Source organism: Lytechinus pictus, chromosome 4, assembly GCF_037042905.1.
Source record: "Lytechinus pictus isolate F3 Inbred chromosome 4, Lp3.0, whole genome shotgun sequence".
NCBI lineage: Eukaryota > Metazoa > Echinodermata > Echinoidea > Temnopleuroida > Toxopneustidae > Lytechinus > Lytechinus pictus.
This window is the reverse complement of record NC_087248.1, coordinates 24592775-24616344: the sequence shown is the minus strand read 5'-3', so window position 1 is coordinate 24616344 and position 23570 is coordinate 24592775. Positions and strand designations below refer to the sequence as shown.

The window sequence follows — 23570 nt, the reverse complement described above, 5'->3', positions numbered from 1 at the left end:
TATTAGATAGATAGATAGATAGATAGATAAAGAGACAGACAGATAGATAGATAGACAGACATATTTAAACAGATAATTGTTAGACAGTTTGATAGAAAAATAAATAGTTCGAGAGATAGATAGATAAATAGACAGACAGATAGATGGATAGATAGATAGATTTAAACAGATAGATATATATTAGGCAGAGAGATAGATATATCATGTAGGTAGATAGATAGATAGATGAATTTTACGTACGGTCTAATACGGCAGCCGCATGTGTTATCCAACAAAAGTGAAAGGATTTGTTTTCTCTCAAAATTAAAATGTAACAAGTGAAATGATTCTTTTCAAAAGTGAAACATATTTTTTTGGAAAAGTGAAATATATTATTTTTTGAAAAGTGAAATATATTTTTTTGAAAAGTGAAATATATTTTTTGGAAAAGTGAAATATATTTTTTTTGAAAAGTGAAATAGATTTTTTTTTAACAGTGAAATATATTTTTTTGAAAAGTGAAATATATTTTTTTGAAAAGTGAAATATATTTTTTTTGAAAAGTGAAATATATTTTTTTTTGAACAGTGAAATATATTTTTTTGAAAAGTGAAATATATTTTTTTGAAAAGTGAAATATATATTTTTTTGAAAAGTGAAATATATTTTTTTGAAAAGTGAAATATATTTTTTTGAAAAGTGAAATACATTTTTTTTGAAAAGTGAAATATATTTTTTTTGAAAAGTGAAATATATTTTTTTGAAAAGTGAAATATATTTTTTTTATAAAAGTGAAATATATTTTTTTGAAAAGTGAAATATAAATTTCTTTGAGTGAAATGGTTTAGTAGAAGAAAAACATATTTTTTTCAAGTGAAATATATATATAATTGTTTCCCTATGGGCGTGCCATAGCCCCCTCCCCACCACTTTCAAAATCGTTCCGCGGCCCATGTCACGGACAAGTTGATCATTTAACCATGTACCTATTACAGATGGATACTGCTCTGAATATAATCCTCTTCATATTTTTTTTCTACTTTCATCCTACCGTGTTCCGCCGTCAATTAGGCTATGGGGTGAAAGAAGCAATTTGTGATAACACATTGATACTGCACAAACTTTTCCTTAAGCAATGAATTTATCCATATTGTGCTGCATTCGACCCGGTTAAGGTAAATGGGTACCTAGTAGGTTCCTTTAATGCTTTAGTGCCTATATGGCGGCTCAGCTAGAGCAGGGGTAATAATATGATACCAAGTATCAAACGCGGTAGAGCATATGCAATTATAGTAGCTGCGCTATATAAATTGACCATAATATTTTTTATTTTTTCTATAACGCCCTCTCTTTGATCCGTTGTGCATTTAAAATATCCCCAGTATTATGCAGGGTCACGGATAAGTGTAGGTACATTTAATACATCACGGATAGGTACATTTAACCATGTACCTATTACAGATGGATACTGCTCTGAATATAATCCTCTTCATATTTTTTTTTCTACTTCCATCCTACCGTGTTCCGCCGTCAATTAGGCTTTGGGGTGAAAGAAGCAGTTCGTGATAACACATTGATACTGCACAAACTGCATGTGCAGAAATTGATGAATCACTTAAATCCTAGAAAATCGATGTGCAGTTCTGGTTTACCTTTGGAAATCTCAGTTACATGTGATTTATTTTGGAAAATTATGCATATTTTAAGATAGGGGCAATATTGTGATTGATTGCCTTATATGTACATTTTTTTTCTTCAAATTTCCCTACCAATATTCAAGACACGCACGGCTCATATCATGTACAGAGCGTTTATCAATTAATTTTATTGAGATCATTGTGTGCGTGCAGAAGTGTGCGGATAAAAGATTTTCTTGATAAAAATCGTCTGCTTAATTTTGCTGCTTCAAATCTAAAGCATGTTAAAAAGCAGTCTCTAACACAGGGCATCAAAAACCAAAACCAGGAAAGCTGTGTCTTTGTAAATATAATCAGATACGCCTTGGTACTAGCTATTGACAGAACACATATATATTATCATTAAGATGCACAAAATCATGTGGCGGTGGATCTCGTTCGATGGAGCGTTGAATGTCCATCTGTAATACATGCACGTCCATGATTCAACCGACGCATTAACAAATGGTTGAGGTGTGGGAGCTTCTTTTATCAGTAAAACTGTTCCAATTATGGTACTTCTAAATGAATTAACTCTTGGCTTCTTGCTGGCTAGCATAACATGTTTAAATGTTATGATCTTCTGATTCTTCTTGACCTTGATGCCGCAACTCCATCTTCAAAAGAGATTACTGTATAAGGGTACATGAGATAAGACAGAGCGATACATATTAATAAGATTGTTGTGAATTGGGAAGAAAAAAGACTAATAAGAAGTATAGAAAGAGAAGTTTAGGAGTAATACAAAGAAAGATACGCACATCAGGCGCGTAGCCGGGGGGCGATGGGGGCGGCCGCCCCCCCAAAAAAAAAAAAAAAAAAAAAAAAACGTCCCCAAAAAGAAAAAAAAAAGGAAAAAAAGAGGAGAAAAGGGAAAGCGAAGGAAGGAAAGGGAAGAAAGGTAGCTTTGTGGGTTTTTCTTTTTATTTTTTTTTCTCAAAAAGAAACTCCTTCACTCTTGCTCTAAATTTATATACATACATTTTGATTCCGCGCTGCGCGCGGTTAAATGGCAATATTGCAGTTCTCCTTTGTATATCAATTTCTGCCATCACCTCCATATAGGCAACTTATCCCGCTTTTCAGCTCATTACTTAACAACCATAATTCGGGGGCAAACAGGTTCCTAATTTACAAAAAGGAAGGTATAAAATTCGTGTTGTATTAAATAAAAGAGTGCAATATTTTTTATCAAATTCTACTAAACTTCATGTCATTTCCCTATACACATTCATCTATTGTCCTGTTCTGCGCCCTAAGTTTGAAATTTGAATGACACTTCAATTTCTTTATCATTCAAAATGAAGCACATCAGGATAATTATACATCATCCTGTTTTATATAATTTCAATAAATCACATGCAGAAATTTCAACTTTTTGCGCACTGTTTTCCTTGTAATGAAGTTCAATAATCTTAGAGGAAAAACAATTGAATTTGAGCCGATGGGGGTATTAGAGATATCTGCATTTGACGAAACGTCCGCCCTTTGAAATTCAGAGTTTCATTGCTCTGCGCGGGGAGGAATATCTTCCTCCCGGCATATATCTTTCTTCTCCTCTGTTTTGCGAGTTAAAGATATGCACTGTCGCTAAATTATTGTTTGTAATCAAATCTGATCTTTCCAAGGGAAGTACTCAATATAACTTAGAGAATACCCTTTTCTCGGGACCATTTTCTTTGCAAAAAAATTGATAAAACACTTTAGCTTCCGCGCTTCGCGTGGGGTTAATTTTATTTTAATTTCCTCCATTTTATCCCTTTTTTGTGCGTTCACAATCACTTTTGAAAACAATGTTCAAAATCACAATATAGTCAACTGAATTGGGGCTGATATAGGTACTAGAGACAAGAGAGACGGCTCCTTTTCATTTTAATTTATGAAACACCGACAGCTTCGCGCTTCGCGCGGGAAGGGGAAAATCCCCCTCCCTGCACCAACCCCCTAGGGAGCGCGCTTCGCGCGCTCTGTAAGTGTTGGCACGCTTCGCGTGCATTTACCGCCCCCTCCAAAAAAAGGGGGCACAAGGGGGCATTCTTTAGTATTCTTTAGGACAGGTAATAGTGAGCATGATAGTGAGTGCAGTAAATCAGCGTGTACCAAGCTGAAAATGCACTCATTAATAGGTTTTCAACGTGATCTGATAAATCTATTACATCATTTATATCTGACTACAATTAATATTCTAAACCATGTGATATGAGTTAATAATGTAAACTTTCCATTATCAAAGGGTTTTCTTATCACAGTGGTCATGTGGTCAAGTTCTTTTCTTGAAAAGTGACATTTAGGTTCATAAAAATTACAAATATATATGAATATTACTTTTTACAAAAATAGCAGTAGCAATGACAGCGGTGAAAGAATTCGGTTTCTTTAGCTGGTGTCAAGTATTTATTTGCCAATTGATTTTAATTTCATTTTAGCATTCCTGTCTAAAATATATATACAACAGCATGGGAGATCATCTTTATTTCAACCTTTTTATATACTCTAAACTTTAGTCGGCTCGTTTTAATTTTGACCACCCCTCCCCCGAAAGCATATTTACAATGTGATTTCTCTGCTTAAGACTAATCAACACACAATACACACATTTTTTTCTTTACAAATATTCGAGGGCATACTTTATATTAGGATATTGAATGTATAAGAGAATATTAGATTTATTTTGCATAACATATGGTTGTACTTCTAAAAGGTAACATTGATGCTCGCCTTATATTATTGCTCAAAAGAAGACAGAAAATTTGTACATGAGAAACAAACAAACAACAACAGAAAAATCTGGAAATCTGAATATTATGATTAAAAAAGAAATGTTTGAAAATAAGAGGTCTCATGACTTACCCAACTCGCTTGCCATGTACCATCTCCACCGTTATATTGTGTTCATCATCGGAATCAATACTAGAACGATCTAATCTCTCATCGGTCCCACATCGTATGAATCTAATAGTATTAACGTGGAGAGGAGACGCATTCGTTGGAATAAAATATTTATTTTGTGTGATATGGGGAAAGGGTGGTTTTGGTGGGTCTGCTCTGGGAAACGGTAAGTAAAATTACTGTAAAAGGCGGAGACAAAACTGTTTGGTTTAATCATTTGTTGCAGTGTTGAGGTATAAGATATTAGATTGTAACTACAAGGAAACTAGATTTACATCGAATAAAATCAGATCAAACTGAAATAAAATGTAACAGCAAGTTATCGTCGTCCTTAACCAGAAGAGCATTAACCAATGCATGCCCATGAAGACAAAGTGAAATGTAAGACAATAAATCATTCCGGTAATTTATGTACGGAAATATTTAGTAGAGTCCAAACCATGTTAAATTATAATTATCATGTCAATACGTGGGGTTACACATTTTAGACAGACATGCAAAGAGGGGATTTAATTTTAAAGTATCATAGCTTTTATCTCCGTATGCTAAAAAGCAGCATGGCATACAAATCAAGCACTTTTTTTTTTCTATGATGAGCATTTATTTTACGTTATACATGCATTGTATATTAGTCCAGGAAAAATAGCCGATTTGGGGGGTCAACCTCAAACAAATTGCAACATAATTTTTTTCACCACAATGCATTTCCCTGAAGTCCCCAAAATGACATACTAAAAGTCCAGGAAAATCCCAGTGGTGGAAAGACGCCTAATTTGCATAAATCCAAAATGGCCGCCAAATTTTCAGAAAATTTGATATTTTGTACATAGATTTTGACATGAACATTTAATTGCCACAAAATTGGTGTCATATGAAAGAAAATTAAATTTCCTACAATTTGGTATTATTTATAGGGGATAAATAGGTCATTTAGATGATATTTTAAGTGGAAAACTAAATTTTTTTGTCATTTTTACCAAAAATTGAAAATTTTGGAAATACGTGATTTTACATAAATCTAAGAAAAATAGAGCAATTACCTTGAAATGTTCCAGAAAACTTTATTGATATACTATTAGCATGTGTATGAAATTCTAATTTGGTCTCTTTCTTTTTGATAAATTTACAAGGTATCAAAGTTGACTACTCAAATTTCACAAATGTCGCTTTTGTAAGCATTTTCGAAGACTATATGTATAATGTATAGTGTCTAGTTACAAATTGTATGTATTTATATACTCCTTTTTAACCACTTGGATAGATAAGATTAGCTGTTTCTCTGTTAGCTACATAAAAAGTCCTGGCACATCAAGGCCTAGCCCTCTCGTGCGGGGGGGGGGGGGCTGTCGAAGTCACGCCCCTGGCTATATCATGTTGTACAGTGTGTATCAAAATAAACGCAACCCCATTTCATTTCAAATTTGTAAAAATTGTGTTAGCTTTATAGTCCAGGAAAAAAAACTGATTTGGGGGGTGAACCGCAAACAAATTGCAACAAAAATTTTTCACCGCAATGCATTTCCCTTAAGTCCCCAATATGACATATTAAAAGTCCAGAAAAATCCACGTAGTGGAAAGACGTCTAATTTGCATACATTCAAAATGGCGGCCATGAGAATTTTTCATGATTAGTACAAACACTGGTATGATCATAGCACTTTCAAAAAATTACGATTTAAGCATTTACCGTTCATCAGTGTTATATCTTACCATACGCTTCATATTAAAATCAGATTTAACCTCTGCTGACCTCTAGAGGTCAATGACCTTAAGGTCAACGACCTCAAAATATCAGAAAATTGATGTTTTACATTTTTAGTTCATGATGAATATTATAATAGTTATAAAGCAAACATAATTATTCGATATTGATTTTCAAGGTATACTAGAAAGAATTTTGTGTACTATAACTTCTGACCTTTGACCCCGGAGCACTGGCAAAGGTCAATAACCTTAACATGTTAGAATATCGATACTTAGCTTCAGTAGTATATGATAAACGGGCCTCTCGTGTAAAAATTACAATACAATTTATTTCAGCACAATGCATTTTCACTAAGTCTGCAAAGTGACATACTAAAAGTCCAGAAAAACCAATGTAGTGGAAAGACATCTAATTTACATAAATAAAAAAATGGAGGCCGTCGTTAGAATTGTTCATGATTACTATATTAGCAGTTCCATTGCAACACTGGTCTGATCATAATTCAATGACTTTGAAATATCAGACAATTTATGTTTTGTATAAGGCATCAATATTTCATAAAACAATGGTTAAAATGAAAAATGAATATGTTTTATTGACTTTCAATGTATCGATCCTGATATTCTAGAGAAAATTTTGTGAATTGGAAGTTCTGACCTCTGACACTGTCTGGAGAGATGACAAAGGTCAATGAGCTATAAGTTTTAGAATATTGGCACTGACTGGTTAGTGATATACAAGACTTTCATTTAAAAATATTGCAATACAAGTTTCCAAGATGATATACTTGAAGTCCAGTAAAATCCAAGAGGTGGAAAGATGCCAATTTGCCTAAATCCAAAATGGCTGTCATCATTACAATTTTACATGATTATCCCATTCCAGGTATAGTATAAACACTGGTCTTATCATAACCCTTTTAAAAATAAAAGCCTTAGTAGCGCTGTGGTTACATCCTGTCATAAACTTCCTTTTAGAATTAGCGTATAAGTCAAATTTGACCTTTGCTAACCTCTACGGGTCAATGGCCTCAAGGTCAACGACTTTAAAATATCAGAATATTGATGTTTTGCATCGATAGTTCTTGATTAGCGTGTTAAAATATTTGTCATATCAACGCTTATGTGCCTGAAAATTCCAGAGATAATTGCTACAGGCTTTGAGTTTTGAAATTTGAGGACCTCTAAAGATAATTGTCCGTAAAAATAATGTAAAAATGTTGGTACTCGGCATCACTGGTTGATATGATATTTTGAGATATTTGACCTTTCACTTTTCTCAGCAGTCAAATGCTGAGGTCTGCGATCTTTACCCAAATGATCTGTTGAAAAATAACAAAACTGTATCATTTGTATATCATTTGTATCATTTTTGTATGAACCAATGATGCTAAGTACCAACATTATCACATTTTTTAGGTCATTGACCTCTGAAAATGATCTCTGAAGGCCCTCCGATGTCAAGGATCAAAACCTGCCATACTCATTAACACTCTCTTAATTATTCTGATTATTTAAAAGTTATTTTTTTGCCCATCATTTACATGTAGGCCCTACAATTCCAACCATAGGTTGTTTTGAGTTTCCTCCAAGCATGAGGATTGCGGGGATGAAACAAGCTAACATTGGTTTGGTTGGGTTTGAAGAACATGGGACTCCAGCGAGAACATTACCTTGAAAGACTCAATTCTTTTCAATTCTTCACAGCTGGTCTTCCTGTTGAGCTCCATAAAGAGATGTTTGTTTTCTAGTAGAAGTTTGATGAGTTTGGTCAGATGAATGTCTTCAATGTGTTATACCATTATATGAGTAGACCAGTGTCAGATGCAGTTGTTAATTCAACAAAATGTTCTACACCCGTTAGTTAGTTAACTGAGTCTGGTTGAGAACCTAGCCTGTATATTATTTCCCAAGTTAAAAACCAGCCTGGTTAGGAAAAGGATGCTGTTCTATAATGGGATGATCTTTTGTTCAGGATGAGATGCTCAAGTAGCTTGTAGAGATATCAGAGTAGGGGGATCGGCCTGTAGCTTTTAGGCACATTTGGATCTTGCCCAGGTTTGAGGATAGCAATTGCTCTACCCTTAATTCCACCAAATTTCTGGAAGATGGGACTGTATAGCAAAGCATGCTGCAAAGCGATTGGTACCATGGAAGATATTCACTTTGCTGTGGCTTGTACCGGGTTGCTCTATTCAGCAGAAGCTGGTTAGTAAACTAGTTAAGTTTCATATTTTAAATCCAGTGACCTTTGAAGCCCTCAAGGTTAAAGGTCACAACTTTTAATACTCACCTATTTTCTCATGAAAATCAAAGGAGCTTACAAGTTAAGATTAACTATTCTCACAAACTAACAATGTTTATAACGAACTTATGATGCAAAACATCAATTTTTATGATATTTCGACGTCAATGATCATTTAGGTCATTGCCTCCAAAGTCCAGCAGACGTCAAATCTGACTTTCATATGAAATGAATTTTTAAATGAAATCTATGATAAAATATACCACTGGTGAAAGTTCATTGCCTTAATCATAATTTCAGTGTTATGATTAGACCAGTGTTTGTACTACTACGATTAATCATTTTGGATCACTTTGGATATATGCAAATTAGACGCCTTTCCACCACTTGGGTTTTTCTGGACTTTTGGTACGTGTATGTCATTTTAGAGACTTCATGGATATGCATTGTGTTGAAATAAATAGTATTGCAATTTTTTTTGTACAGAGAGGCCTATTTAAGCCTATCATAAAACAATGAGCACTAAGCGTCAATACTCCAATATATTAAGGACATTGACCTTTTCTAGCTCTGCAGGGTCAAAGTTCAAATCTTATAACCCATCAAATTCTTTATAGAATATCAGGTTACTTTGAAAGTCAATATTGGATGATTTTGTTTGCATTAAAACCATTTTTATCATGAGCTAATGATGCAAAACGTCAATTTTCTGATATTTTGAGGTTATTGAACTTAAGGTCAGTGACCTCTAGAGGTCAGCATAGGTCAAATCTGACTTGCATCCTAATTTTGGAATTAAGCATACATGGTGAGATATAATACCAGTTGGTGAAAGTTTAATGCTTTAATAATAATTTTTGAAAGAACTATGATCAGATCACTATACGTACTACTATTAATAGATATGAAAAATACTCACGATGGCAGCCATTTTGGATTTATGCAAATTAGACGTCTTTCCACGACATGGACTTTTAGTATGTCATTTTTGAGACTTCATGGAAATGCATTACAATATTTTCATGCTGAAATAAATTGTATTGCAATTTTACACAAGAGGCCTATTTCTCATAAACCACTGATGCTAAGTGTCAATATTCTAATATGTTAAGGTCATTGACCTTTGCCAGTGCTCCGGGGTCAAAGGTCAAAAGTTTTTTATAATACACAAACTTCATTCTAGAATATCAGGATACCCTGAAATCAATATTGAATATTTTTTAGCATTATAACCTTATTTATCATGAACTTATGATGCAAAACATCAATTTTCTGATATTTTGAGGTCATTGACTTAAGGTCATTGACCTCTAGAGGTCAGCAGAGGTCAAATCTGACTTGCATAATAATTTTAAAATGAAGCCTATGGTAAGATATAACACTGGAGAACTTTTCATGCTTTAATTATAATTTTTAAAAGTGCTATGATCAGATGAGTGTTTGTACAACTAATAATAATTATGAAAAGTTATCACGATGGCCGCCATTTTGGATTTATGCAAATTAGACGTCTTTCCACCACTTGGATTTTTCTGGACTTTTAGTATGTCATTTTGGGGACTTCATGGAAATGCATTGCGGTGAAAAAAATTATGTTGCAATTTGTTTGAGGTCAAACCTTATTTTTCCTGGACTATATGCATGCTGTATAATATTCATATTAACATTGTCCACGGAGTTCCAAAAGAGGTTAATATTATAATTTCAACAAAATACCTATTCTCCACAATGAAGAACAGAGTATTAAAATATGCTAAATGTATCATACCTTAGAATCCTCAGATGTTTGAGATCGGGTATTGATCTGAAAGCTTGAATGATGCGTTCGGTCTTGTCGTTACCTATGTTGAGATCTGTGAATGTGACATTGACAAGCTGAGATGAGACCTTGCGAAGTGCACTGGGCAGTGAGGTGGGATCATCGTGGAGAGAAGCCGGGTGATACTCACGCTCATGTGTTTGAACGGTGAGCTCTGTCACTGCTGGTAGATGGATCCTCTGGATGACGTCACATCTGATCGTGTCCAATACCTGTATGGTGATCCTCTTCACATTGTCAAACATCGATCCACAATCCTGCCATCCGTCTAGTGTCATATTAGTGATGGTCAGATCAGTCACATTTGAGCTCGTGTTGCATTCATCCTACAATAGATGAGAAAATAATAACAAAGTTAACCAAAGAGGTGACAAGACATCATACTAGTGGAAACATAATATATATTTATCACCATCCACATCGGCTGAGAATGTACAAGCAGGAGTATAAGAAAGTATAATTATTCACACATTGTCAATAAATGGAAATTGTGTACATGCCGTGCAAATACATGATTAAGACAACAGATTACTTATTTATACACAAAGTAATGTAACATAAACACTATAATTTACACAATGGAGAGAATGAGGAGAGAGAGAGAGAAATTATTTAAAACGCTAAAGAAGCAAAAGCATCCAAAACAAATCATAAATGAAGTGTTTTCTTTACTACGATTGTATTATTGTCATTTTAATCATATTTTTTTTATAAAATGCATTAAGATTGTTTCCTAGTAACTTTTCCTGCACCCCATATTCAGAATATGCTTTCGAATTTGAAGGCTAAACTCACTTATAAACGAACATGTCTTGCAATGAATACGAACAGCGAACCAATAATTGCACAGAAAATAAAGTCAGACAAATAAAAGAAATAGCATAGCACTGATGATTATCATTAAAAAAAAAAATTTAAAATGATGAACTGATGGCATAGATTTTTTTTTCTCACAAAACACACTATGCGTAGCATACCAATATGCAAACGAGATAGTCGATGCTCCTATTCACTATCCATTTCGTAATTTCTCGTTTTAATTAAACAATATTTTTATTTTTACAGTACAGATACTCTACATCAAAGCACAATGACGTTACAACAATAGCAATTTACCTTGATTAGGGACAAATCAAACTTTGTTTTACATGAGGAGAAATATATCAAAATACAATTGTAAGGGGGTGACTTCATCGGTTTCCTCATCTGCATGATAATCAAAATGTGTTTTATGAATTTGAGCAAAATCTCATTTGACACCCAGTTTTGGAAACAAAATAGAAAGCTCATTTGATTTTCTATTTTCATTTAATGTAACCCTTCGAAATGCTGTAAAATGGTATGTGGGCTCGGTATGTCTAGAAGAAATAACGCATTTTTACTCCACACCCTAGTACATTCATCAGTGTACCGTCATTCAGTGGCTGAATGAAACAAATATTTTGAGGGGGCCGAGCGTAGAAAGAGAGGCACACAAAAAACAGCGATAGATTGAAAGCAGCGAATAAATTTGTTTGCCTTTGTAATGAAAACAAAATCATGTTGTGATTTTAATCTGTACTCTGATGTTCATTTTTTACTATGCCGACGAATTCCTTATATAAATGAATTGAAGTAAATGTCGTTTTGAGCCTGATATGCCCCCTAGTGTATCAAGATTGTAGTTTAATTATAACACCTGAAATTAAAATTAAAATTAAAATATAAACAAATCTAATACAAAGGTCTCAATGCAGAGGTAAGAAAACGAGAATTTGATTTATATAGAGTAGGACCATAACGAAAATGTCACGCACCACACTTTGGGATAGTTCATTTTGCTAAAAACCCCGCACAAAACAACATTTTTTTTTTAAATCTGCTATAGATATTAAATCTTAATCTGCATCACAAAGTGTAAGTGTTATATATCCTAAATTTAGATAACAACTTTGGGTAAAACATACAGGCCGATTCGTCACGTGAAACATAATTATCATTATACTAGTAATGCAAAAGAGGTTAATGGGTTAACCAGTTGTAACACTCGATGTGTTTTCAAAAGAAATTTAGCTTTTGATAAAAAGGGTTGATTAATTGCTATCCAAACCTTCGAAATTTCAAGCTTTCCATTGCATAAAAATCTAATTAAAACACAATACGATTAGAAAATTAAAATAAAAAGTGTGTATTTTGTGTGCATTATTGGTTGATTGGTGGGGATTTTTTACCTGATTGCTAAGAAAGCATGAATCCTTGTAAGCAAGCAAGCAGATGGCCGACGGCTTAACCCTAAAAAGACTGGGGGGCTGATTCAGCCCCCCCCCCCCTCAACATTTTTCGCGATAAATCCGCCGCTTGAAATTTTTTGACTGCGTCGCTCGCTGACTTTTTACTTTCAAGTCTCGCGCAACTTTTGAGACCAAAATTGTGACCCCCGGGTACGCGATTTCGAAATTACGCAACATTTCGTAAGTGCATGCAGACCCAAAATTACTCAACAACGTGAATGTGTGTACAAATCCAATGCAAATAGTGTTTTTAGCCATATTTCATGAATGTACCATTATTTTTCCCTTTACTGCTTAAAATCAATTAATTTTCTCTTTTTTGGGGTCAAAATAAAGTTTCCGACAAATTCCATTGAAAAAAACAATAAAAATCAAAAAGAAAATTAGGAAACAAAAGAATACATAAGAAAATAAATCTGATGTTGATTTTTTTTTTTAATGAATTTGATCAGATGCCTATCTAGAGTATGTAAAACAAAAATTAGCCTTTTAGGGGCATTATTTTATTAATTAGAGCAAACTTATGATTTCACGCATAAATTAGCATAATTAATGGGCAATGAGATTTTTTGCAGAATGTTATATTATAGTTATGTAGATAATGGCATGGGTAACGCGCGTGCAAATTTTCGTCGCGATCGCGCGGTCGACGGCCGAGATCATAAGGGGGGGGGGCTGAATCAGCCCCCTACCCCCTAGTCTTCTTAGGTGTCGAAATAGCCCAGTCTATTTAGGGTTAAGGTTCTCTCCGAAGGACCTGGTAATGAGGATTAATTCCTTACTAAAGGGCACTAGCGCACCAAGTGGAAATCGAACCCGGGTGACCGGAATACGAATGAATCCCTTGCTCTTCCGACTGAGCTATTATGTTTATTTCATAATGTGTCATTCGGTAGAGTCAAATAATAAAAGAATAAGGGGTTATTAACCCCACACTCGTTTGTCATAGATTCGTTAACAAAAAATGAAAAGGGAAACAATGGCCGAAACATTAATAACATTTCTTGGTTTATGGTTACTATAGACTATTAACTAACAATTTATATAATAACAATTAAGTATAGATATGAACAATTTTGCTTTATATGAGGCATCATAACCTCATTAGGCAACTTGATGTCAATAGAATGAGGAGTATCAAAAAATCAGAACTTGTATGGTTTGCTTGTACTACTTTTTTACATATAAAACATCCAAATATATATTACCTTTGTACTTAATGCCATCGATGATGATGTTGAGTAGAAGTCATCATGATACTGACTGTAGAGTGTGAGGTTCTTCAGATGATTCATCTTACAGATGAACTGAGCGAGATCACGTGATGCAGACGGACGTTGAGTGAGACAATCCTCGTGGTGAAGAGTCTCAATCTGATATAATAGTAACATAAAGATTCAATCAAGGTTACTGTATATTAATCCGTACACAGAAATGGGAATATAAAAATCAAAATTATCATGAATATCATCCTCGTAACAACACAACAATCTAGTATGGCTGTAATCGTGGTAATACAAAATGATATCATATCAGGAAATCACAATGGAAATCGCGTTTTGCATATCTGCTAACATACCACACTCAGTGTTTTTTTTAAGTATCGGCCCGATAATTAACTGAAAATAGACAATAAAAAGTTGAGGGGAAATATATAGTCATTTTAGTCAGATGAAACAAATGTTTGGTTATAGCAGAATAGTTTTGTGGACGTTTTGAGTTACTAACATCAAAATGTTCTTGCAAGTTTTTTTTTAGGTTTTATATATTTATTTATAATTCTTTAATTTCAAATCATTGAAAGAACTGTAAGTGTTCTATTGTACACAATGGCATCAATGAAATCATAATATGATTTGATATCTTGACTATTGAATTAAGTTTCATCATAAACTACAAAGAATGCGAATAAGAAACAATGAATAATATCGTTGGATTTTAAGTATTAATAATTTACATGTAGAGCGTTGTGGCCCAGTGTATTACTCTTGAAACAAAGGGTCGTGGGTTTGAATCCCAGCCATGGCGTAATTTCCTTCAGCAAGCAATTTATATAAGTTGTGCTGCACCAACCCAAATGAAGTTCGTGGATGAAAACATGACAGGATTAAATTTCCAAACGGACTGAGCGCTGAAAGGCAGCTCTAGTTATACATGCTAAAGCCGGGTAGTAATAATAATAATTAAAAGTGCCTCTGGGATAATATTATTTCTAGATAGATGGCGCTATATAAATGCCTATTATTATAATTATTATGTAGACGGGTTCTGTGCTCACGATGCTTTTTTCATTCAAATTATAAACCGAAGAATCTTAATTTCATACGCCATCTAAGTTTCAATGAAACTATTAAATGCAAAGAAATGAATATGAGACAAAATACTATTTTTTTTCATGTAAATGAAACGAGCTATTAACTCCAAAAGAGTTTCGGTACAGATGCATAATGTAGATAATGCGCTAAAACAAAGTACTTTTCCATCGATCGTTTTTAATTATTATCGGGACTTTTACATCGAAAACATTTATCAAACATTTGTGTTTTGTTTTGTTTTTGTTTTCACATAATAAATGACTGGACTAATGTTTGTCATTTCAAATAGTGTAGTGTATACATCTTGATGGCTCTACATGTATAATAAGTTTTAAAAGTAAATTGCCTTTATCAAAAACACCTTTTAATTTGTAAACTAAATATATTTTTCAAAACACACACACACAAAATTAAAGGTAATATTAAATCAAATTTATCATGATTAAAACGAAACCAAGATTATCATTATAATATGTTTATCCATTGATGCTGCAATAATTAGAAAGAAAAAATAACAATTTAAAGAAATGAAAAAGTAAAAGTATACCTTCGATGAAGAAACCAAAATACGTCATCAAACAAGGGCCTGAATAAACCGTTGAACTCTAATCTTTATTCAGTTGAATGAACAAACTTGGATCATCGACTTATTGGAAATTACTCTTCGTCGATCACATAATGTTATGAAAATTACAGAAATTTTCTCCAATAACTATGAATGATTTTTTTTTCTTAATCATACTAATTATTATCTAATCAAAGGATGTTAATTTGCCCTATTTTCTTAATAAAGCAAATCTGATCGGAGTTACATGTAGATGCATCATTCATTCAATACGCATGGTGACTCGGGTGTTATGTATACTTTATACACAATATTCCAAATCTGAAAGAAAGACATTGAAAAAGACATCTAAGGTCACATTCATCTAAAAAAATATATTTTCGTATGTTTTTTGTATATATTTATATTCATTTTTCTATATCAGCTGGGAATATATTAAGATACCATCCCTTCTAACTTTGACTCATCTTCTCTATACAATGCCTTTGCCAGTGTAAATATATTTCCATGAAGTTAAAAGGGTACCCAGGGGTGAAATAATTGTATCTAGATAAAATAAAATTCACCGAACAAAAGCTGTAAATTCCAGCAAATTCGGATGTAACTGAATTAAAAAAAATAGCATTAATTTATTTTAAGAAAACAGTCAAATACGCTGTCATGAATACAGTATGCAATAGTTGTGCTGATGATTTTATTTCCCGACTTTCGTTTGTTATAATATGAAATCCTATCAATTCAATCTTGCACAGTGTTGTAAAAAAATTATTTTGTTCATTCACTGTTGACAATGCTTGAATTATTGTAATTTCATACAATACAAAAATGATAAGTGAAATGTCATCATAAGCGTCTTCATCATGGTCACTGAATATTCATGAAGACATGTATTAAACTGTTTCACCAATTATGATACGCTCTTTGTTATTTTATGCAACTTCGATCAAATATCAATATGTTATTTGCCAGAGTTTGCTTTACCAATTCAAATTATATTGCGTTCAGCATGAAACGTGGCTTTAATAAAGGAATAGAACATACAGGTTACCCTTATTGTGAGCCAGTTAGGAAATATGTCATATTTATTAAAATTTGAAGGTACAAGGATATTCCAATCGCTTGTTTTAAATTAAAAGAAACAGCAACCGAATAGTCTTGATTATATATTCGAATGGCACCTAGAGGTTCACAGTTCAATATTTGAACGTAATATCTTAGACATTATGTACATTACTAGACGGAGCGTCTGTCATTATTTGTTTTATCATCGTTTGTTTATATTATATACATACTTGTCAACAAGGGAAAGAGTAACAAATTATGGTTCATTTCAATACACAATCAAATAAACCACTACCTACATACCTATGACATATCTAAAATAAATAATTTATTTTAATGGTCCTTAATTATTCAGGAAGGAAAATGTAAAGTACAGTGCGTTCCAGTAAAGAGGGACACCGGAATTAAGTGTAATTTGCGCCATCAGAATCATTAATTTGCTTCATGAAATGGACATAAATGGAATGATATGATTTACTTCGTTTGATATTCACCTCAATATTTATATAACACACGCATGACTGAGTTAAAACAATGGAAAATGGTGTTACCGATCTTTAATTTGCACGAGCGATTTTGAGTGAGTTTTTCTGCTATCTATTGCTAAAACAAATGTCATACTCCAATTATTTTACCAATTATTTTACAAAACGCGTAAAATAAGATCGACGCAAGGTTCAGAAAAAAGTTGGATAAAACATGCTTGATTTCTACTTATTACAAGCATTTCTTTCCCCCAACAAAACAGCAGACAGTAGGCTGACATTGAATGCTGCACGGGATGGGGAAGAAAAGCCCTTTTTGTTGCGGGCTGGAGTCTGTGATGACTAAGATCAAGGTGAAATCAAGATTATCACGATTGATTGATTAATTGACTGAATTTATTCTGCTTCTATTTCAATTCTAACACAAATTACAATACAAACTTAAGCGAAATACAAATACATAACAAAAAGGTATTCCGCTTTGAAGCAAAGTCTGTTCATCTCGGTTCCCTGGAATAAATAACGGATTAAAATATAGCTTTAAAAATGAATGTAATTATGATAACAATTAAGAATGTTAAATAGAGTAATACAAATTGGGCCAAACTCTTCATGCCTATGCACCATGTTCGTTATATAATAATATATCATTCTTCTGGTAAACAACATTAGACAAATTTCATTTTTAGAAAGTGAATATCCTTATCACTTCATACTGCACTAATTGGAAAAAAATGCTTTTAAACCTGAAGAGAACGAAAATAAGAAACTGAAAAGATACCTTTGCACACGATGCTAAGGATGATAACGTTGAATAGAACTCGTCATGAAATGAGGAACTGTAGTATAGATCACCGAGACGAAGTTCCCTGAGATGAGGCATCTTACAAAAGAACTGAGCCAGATCACGTGATGCAGGCTGACGTTGACTGAGACCAACACGTGTGATATCAAGCAGCTCAATCTGGAATAATAATGACATGATGACGAAACAAAACAAGTCATCAAACAAGGGTCTAATTGAGCAAATTAACTCTATTCTACATTCGGTTAAATGAGCAAACCTTGATCATCGAATCATTGAAAATTAATCTTCGTTGATCACATAATGTTTTGAAAATCACAGTAATTTTCTCTAACAACTAAGAATGAAAAGAAAATTATTCCTAATCATGTTATTGTTTATCTAATCAAAGGCTAATAATTTGCCCTATTTTCTTAAATGAAAAATATGGTCGGTGGTTACATGTAGATGCGTCATTTATCAAATCCACATGGTGATTCGGGTGTTTGCATTCTTTATAAAAAATATTCGCAATCTGTAAAAAAAAAGACTATGAAAAAGTCATCTAAGGTCAAATTTATCTCGAAAGAATAAAGGATTTTTCGGCCCATGTCATGCCATTTTATAAAATGATATTTTTTTGTATATATCTATATGCATAGTTCTATATCAGCTGGCAATCGTTAGGGTACCATCCTTTCCACCCTTGTCTCATCTTATATGCCTTTTCCAGTGTGAATGTATTCTCAAGCAGTTTAAAGGGTACCCCGAGTAGAAAATAATTATATCTAGATAACGTGAAATTTACTGACCAAAAGCGGTAAATTTCAGCAAGAACTGATGTATAATTAAATTATTGGTTGTCACAAAATAACATTATTTTGCGAAAACAATCAAATACGCTGCCATGAATACAGTATACAATAGTTGTTCTGATGATTTCAGTTCTCAGTTTTTGTTTGTAATGACATGATATCCTAACATTTCGAAATTGAAAAAATGTGGATATGTCTCCTTGTAATGAAATTGGTTGCAAAAAAATGTTTATCTTACACATTACACCAGTGTTGTAAAAAGTATTTTGTTTATCAACGGTTGACAATACTTGAATCAATATAATTTAATACAATAAAAAAACATAAGTGAAAAAACTTCATAAGCGTCCTCATCATGGTCATTGCATATTCATGAAGACATGTATTGAGCTGTTTCTTTCACCAAATATAAAATACTCTTTGTTATTCCCTGTAATTTCGATCAAATTATCAATATGTTATTGTCTGAGTTTGCTTTATCGATTCAAAGTATTGCGTTCAGCGTGAAGCACGGCCTTATAAAATGGAATAGAACATACATGTTATTATATTACCCGTATTGTGAGCCAGTTAGGTAATATGTCATATTTATTAAAATTCGATTAAATTTGAAGGTACAAGGGTATTCAAATTGCTTGTTTTAAATTAAAAGAAACAGCCTCCGAATATATTTGATGAAACAATTAATATTCGAATGGCACCTACAGGTTCATAGTTTATTATTTGAACGTAATATTTTAGATATTATGTACATTACTAGACGGACGCGTACTTGTCAGCAAGGGAAAAGAGTGATAAATGATGGCTCATTTCAATAAACAATAAAATAAACCACTACCTACTTGGCTATGACAAATCTAAAATAAAAATTGTTATGGTCTTTTATTATTCAGGAAGGAACATATAAAGTACAGTGCGTCACCGAAAAAAGGGACACCGGAATTAATTGTAATTTTGCCATTAGAATCATAAATATTCTTCATGAAATGAACGGAATGATAATTCTGCTTTAATTCTTTCATTTGATATTCACCTGATTTATATAACGCATGCATGACTGAGTTAAAACAATGGAAAATGGTGCTATCAATCTTTAATTTGCACGAGAAGATTGCGATTTTGAGTGAGTATTTCTGGCTTTTTACTGCTATCTATTTGAAAAAAAATCATACCCCATTATCAATGTTTTCCTCTTCAATATGAGACCATAAGCGTAAAATATGATCGACGCAAAGGTTAATAAAAAGTTTGATGAAAACATGCTTGATTTCTAGCTATTCGACGGATGATTGAAAAAAAAACAAGCATTTCTTTCCCCACGAAATCAGCAGAAATTTATTATGAGGCGCCGAATGTACCAATATTATATAGAACAATTATTTGTTATATAATCATTATTTATTAAATAATAACTATTATTTATATATAATTTACATTTTATTTGTAAATAACTACTATTATATAAAATATCATTTCTAATTATTTATATATAATTCCAAGTAATACTTCATTATTTGTAAATAATAATAGTTTGACATTCCATTATTTATAAATAATGATTATTTGTTTTTCATTATTTATAAATAATGATTATTTGTTTTTCATTATTTATAAATAATGATTATTTGTTTTTCATTATTTACAAATAATGATTATTTGTTTTTCATTATGTATAAATAATGTTTATTTGTTTTTCATTATTTATAAATAATGATTATTTGTTTTTCATTATTTACAAATAATGATTATTTGTTTTTCATTATTTATAAATAATGATTATTTGTTTTTTATTATTTATAAATAATGATTATTTGTTTTTCATTATTTATAAATAATTTGTTGAGTTTTCCATTATTTATAAATAATGATTATTTGTTAAAAAATGAAAACGTCTACTTCATTATTTATAAATAATTTTTTCGAGTGCACCATTATTCTCATTATTTATAAATAATCATTATTTAATGTTCGAGTTTTCCATTATTTATAAATAAAGATTATTTGTTAAATAATGAAATATCTACTTCATTATTTATAAATAATAATTTAGTTTCAATATCCCATTATTTATAAATAATCATTATTTATAAACAATTTTTACAGTTTGCCATTATATACAAATAATCATTACTTATATACAAATAACCATTATTTATTAAATAATGCCATTATTTATTATATAATGCCATTATTTATTAAATAATGGAAAACTCGCTATAACATGCAAATGTGGGACCGCCCATGATATGAATATTCATGATGCGATTTCCTTTTTCGTGATTTTTCTTCACAAATTTTTGTCCATTTCCTCTTCATAATGACATTTCTTGAAGCAATTTTCTAGGGATATGGTCTGATTGTAATATTCTTCATTTTCTATATAACTTCGTCTTCGTAGAAATATCAAAAAGTGTAATTTTATACGATTTTTCCTACAGTTCACAATCCCCATAGGCGCGCGTGTATCGTAGGGACAACCGGTGAATCGACGGAGTGCTCTTCATCGAAATACTACGTTGGTTGGTCCCCGGAAGTGGCGGGCGGAATTTAGCCTGAATCCTCGATGGAAGTCGATCAAGTGCATATGAGCTGAGAGAGTGAAATATCAGTGTACTTGTACAGGCCCTTCTACTTTTTATAAATATTTCTTGTTGCTTTTTTTGTTAAGTTAATTTTTTCTGGTGTAGAGATAAGTTTCAGTTCTAATAATGCACTTCAAATACATTTTGGAGTGTCTGTTTGAGGCGTTTGGGGCGATTTCACCCTGGCCCCAAAATGCTCGCAACGACAATACGGGGGCATGATGACCCCTAATTTTTTGAAAACTTATTTTTCTATTGAAAATTATCACAAAATTCACCAAAAGTGTGCACGAAAGCCTTCGTATTTCACTTTTAAAACTCCAAAAAGTGCCCAAATGACAATTAAGCTTGGTCGCTTCGCTGTGTCGCTTTCAACTTGAGAACGTTTACGCGTCTGCTTCCCCCCCCCCCCGCCCCCCCCCCCCCCTCCTCCGAAAGAAATTCTGTATACGGCCATGCTCTAAAGAGCCTGGCACATTGATTTATGTATACTTTCATTTTCATTATTTTTATCACATTATCATCATGGCCTTACACAGAATTTTTACCGGGGGGGGGGGAGCAGCTAGGACGCGCGTAAAGTTTCTCAAAAAAATCTTGAAAGCGAGACAGCGACGCGACCAAGCTCAAATGATAAGCTTGGTCGCTTCGCTTTTTCAAGATTTTTATGAGAAAGTTTACGCGCGTCCTGCTCCCCCCACCCCCCCCCCCCCCCGGAAAAAATTATGCGTAAGGCCATGATGATAATGAGATAAAAATAATGAAAATGAAGTATACATAAATCAATGTGCCAGGCTCTTTAGATCATGGCCGTATACAGAATTTCTTTCGGAGGAGCTAGGGGCCGGGGGGGGGGGGGGGGGGAAGCAGACGCGTAAACTAGCTTTCTCAAGTTGAAAGCGACACAGCGAAGCGACCAAGCTTGTCATTTGGGCACTTTTTGGAGTTTTAAAAGTGAAATACGAAGGCTTTCGTGCACACTTTTGGTGAATTTTGTGTTAATTTTCAATAGAAAAATAAGTTTTCAAAAAATTAGGGGTCATCATGCCCCCGTATTGTCGTTGCGAGCATTTTGGGGCCAGGGTGAAATCGCCCCAAACGCCTCAAACAGACACTCCAAAATGTATTTGAAGTGCATTATTAGAACTGAAACTTATCTCTACACCAGAAAAAATTAACTTAACAAAAAAAGCAACAAGAAATATTTATAAAAAGTAGAAGGGCCTGTACAAGTACACTGATATTTCACTCTCTCAGCTCATAAGCACTTGATCGACTTCCATCGAGGATTCAGGCTAAATTCCGCCCGCCACTTCCGGGGACCAACCAACGTAGTATTTCGATGAAGAGCACTCCGTCGATTCACCAGTTGTCCCTACGATACACGCGCGCCTATGGGGATTGTGAACTGTAGGAAAAATCGTATAAAATTACACTTTTTGATATTTCTACGAAGACGAAGTTATATAGAAAATGAAGAATATTACAATCAGACCATATCCCTAGAAAATTGCTTCAAGAAATGTCATTATGAAGAGGAAATGGACAAAAATTTGTGAAGAAAAATCACGAAAAAGGAAATCGCATCATGAATATTCATATCATGGGCGGTCCCACATTTGCATGTTATCGCGAGTTTTCCATTATTTAATAAATAATGGCATTATTTAATAAATAATGGTTATTTGTATATAAGTAATGATTATTTGTATATAATGGCAAACTGTAAAAATTGTTTATAAATAATGATTATTTATAAATAATGGGATATTGAAACTAAATTATTATTTATAAATAATGAAGTATAGATATTTCATTACTTAACAAATAATCTTTATTTATAAATAATGGAAAACTCGAACATTAAATAATCTTTATTTATAAATAATGGAAAACTCGAACATTAAATAATGATTATTTATAAATAATGAGAATAATGGTGCACTCGAAAAAATTATTTATAAATAATGAAGTAGACGTTTTCATTATTTAACAAATAATCATTATTTATAAATAATGGAAAACTCAACAAATTATTTATAAATAATGAAAAACAAATAATCATTATTTATAAATAATGAAAAACAAATAATCATTATTTATAAATAATGAAAAACAAATAATCATTATTTGTAAATAATGAAAAACAAATAATCATTATTTATAAATAATGAAAAACAAATAATCATTATTTATAAATAATGAAAAACAAATAATCATTATTTGTAAATAATGAAAAACAAATAATCATTATTTATAAATAATGGAATGTCGAACTATTATTATTTACAAATAATGAAGTATTACTTGGAATTATATATAAATAATTAGAAATGATATTTTATATAATAGTAGTTATTTACAAATAAAATGTAAATTA

General features: G+C 32.4%; 1 protein-coding gene across 1 annotated transcript in view; it reads right to left on the bottom strand.

Annotated features, from left to right (window-relative positions):
- Positions 1-447: 447 nt before the first annotated feature.
- The window catches only part of LOC129258777 (uncharacterized), a 62726-nt gene continuing 39603 nt past the window's right edge, over positions 448-23570 (bottom strand). Inside the window, exons 16-21 of the mRNA XM_064098705.1 lie at positions 17791-17973; positions 13791-13955; positions 10443-10638; positions 10262-10346; positions 4506-4607; positions 448-2287 (exon numbers count right to left, since the gene is read on the bottom strand). Coding sequence (XP_063954775.1) covers positions 2275-2287; positions 4506-4607; positions 10262-10346; positions 10443-10638; positions 13791-13955; positions 17791-17973 — 744 coding nt within the window. The 3' untranslated portion in view covers positions 448-2274. The remainder of the gene's footprint in view (positions 2288-4505; positions 4608-10261; positions 10347-10442; positions 10639-13790; positions 13956-17790; positions 17974-23570) is intronic.